This window comes from Mandrillus leucophaeus, unplaced genomic scaffold (genome assembly GCF_000951045.1).
Source record: "Mandrillus leucophaeus isolate KB7577 unplaced genomic scaffold, Mleu.le_1.0 Scaffold37, whole genome shotgun sequence".
In the NCBI taxonomy this organism is placed as follows: Eukaryota; Metazoa; Chordata; class Mammalia; order Primates; family Cercopithecidae; genus Mandrillus; species Mandrillus leucophaeus.
In genome coordinates, this window is record NW_012103920.1 from 2,209,223 (window position 1) to 2,211,034 (window position 1,812).

Consider the following 1,812-nt stretch of genomic DNA (forward strand, 5'->3'; position numbering starts at 1 on the left):
CTTTGCTTTAAGTCACTCTTAAATATGTATATATGGTTGAGAAGTGTCCGGAGAGAAACACCTATTGAGTTTTTCATTCCCAGAACTTCCTCCCATACCAAGCCAGGCCAGAGGATAAACACAGCAAGCAGAAGGAATAATAATAAGGAACTAAAGGGCCGGGCGTGGTGGCTCACACCTATAATCCTAGCACTTTGGGAGGCCGAGGTGGGTGGATCACCTGAGGTCAGGAGTTTGAGACCAGCTCCATCAACATGGTGAAACCTTGTCTCCACCAAAAATACAAAAATTAGCTGGGCATGTTGGTGGGTGCCTATAATCCCAGCTACTCGGGAGGCTGAGGCAGGAGAATCGCTGGAATCCGGGAGGCAGAGGCTGCAGTGAGCCGAGATTGAACAACTGCACTGCAGCCTGGGTGACAGAGCCAGACTCTGTATCAAAAAAAAAGAAAAAAGAAAAAAAGAATGAAAGGAGCCACCACCAACACTCTGACCTAGAGGAAAAGGGGAGACGCTCATCTCAGAAGGGGGCCCACGTGCTGTTTAACTTCAGGGTCAGCCGCCCAGCCGAGGCTTACTCCGCGCTGGCTTGGGAATTTGAAATGTTGCAGTGAAAACCCATTCATCCTCAACAGAGAGGAGGAGGGACCCCCTGAGGATAAAGGATGGAGCACACACCCTTGGGATTCCTAGAGGGAGGCCTTCCCACCCTAAAAATGCTCTGAACAGTGAAGGGACCTACGTTGGGACCAAACTGGACAATAAAACTGATTTGAGCTGGGCACGATGCAATGGCTCAAGCCTGTCATCATCCCAGCACTTTGGGAGGCCGAGGCAGGCGGATCACTTGACGTCAGGAGTTTGAGACCTGCCTGGCCAACATGGTAAAACTCTCTCTCTACTAAAAATATAAAAATTAGCCTGGCTTGGTGGCAGGCGCCTGTAGTCCCAGCTACTCAGGAGGCTGAAGCAGGAGAATCGCTTGAACCCGGGAGACAGAGGTTGCAGTGAGCCAGATTGCGCTACTGCACTCCAGCCTGGGTGACAGAGCCAGACTCCGTCTCAAACAAAAATAAAAATACATAAACAAACAAACAAATAAATAAATAAATAAAAACTGTGATTTCCCCTTAGAAAGAAAAACCCCCAAAGAAGATGGTTCTGTGTACATTGCTTGGTTCTTTCTCTCTTACAGCTATCGGAGGAAGGGGAGATCGTAGATCTGCTGTTGATGAAAATATTCAGTTTCCTGGGCATTAAGTGTAAGAGAGAGGAGCCTGAAAGCAGCAGGGAGCAGCCTGGGTCCCTGTCCCAGACTCGCCTCTCTCAACCAGCACAAGCTTTGCCCAAGGTCTAAGCTGTTCGTTCACACGCCACCGTCTATGAATGGGGACGCCCAGGGCCTCGGACCTGCACTTACCAGTAACTCTGTACTCTCTCTAGGTCGTAGCTTTTGTGTCCATTGAAGAATTACCAAGCCCAGCAAGTAAAAAAAATTAGAATAACAGAGACATATATAAAATTGCCAATACTATGAGAGCTTCTTTGTTCAAATGTATTTCCTCTTATTAGGAATAAAACAAATATTACCTGGAGTTTGGAAAAACAATTTCCTCCACAGACTAATTATTTCGTCTTTTTGGTCCATTGGGGATTGCTTTTGAATGATTCTCGTTCAAGGCTTCTTAAACTGTCCGAGAGATGCTAATGGATGCTGTATTAGTTTCCCAGAACAAAGTATCACAAACTGAGTAGCTTAAAACAACAGAAATGTATTCTGTCCCGGCTCTGGAGCCTGGAAGTCTGCAATCAA

General features: G+C 46.8%; 1 protein-coding gene across 1 annotated transcript in view; it reads left to right on the plus strand.

The window, feature by feature from the left end:
- Positions 1–1,594, plus strand: part of PKD1L2 (polycystic kidney disease 1-like 2) — a 139,916-nt gene extending 138,322 nt beyond the window's left edge. The window contains exon 43 of the mRNA XM_011990120.1: positions 1,195–1,594. Coding sequence (XP_011845510.1) covers positions 1,195–1,356 — 162 coding nt within the window. The 3' untranslated portion in view covers positions 1,357–1,594. The remainder of the gene's footprint in view (positions 1–1,194) is intronic.
- The last annotated feature ends 218 nt before the right edge of the window (positions 1,595–1,812 follow it).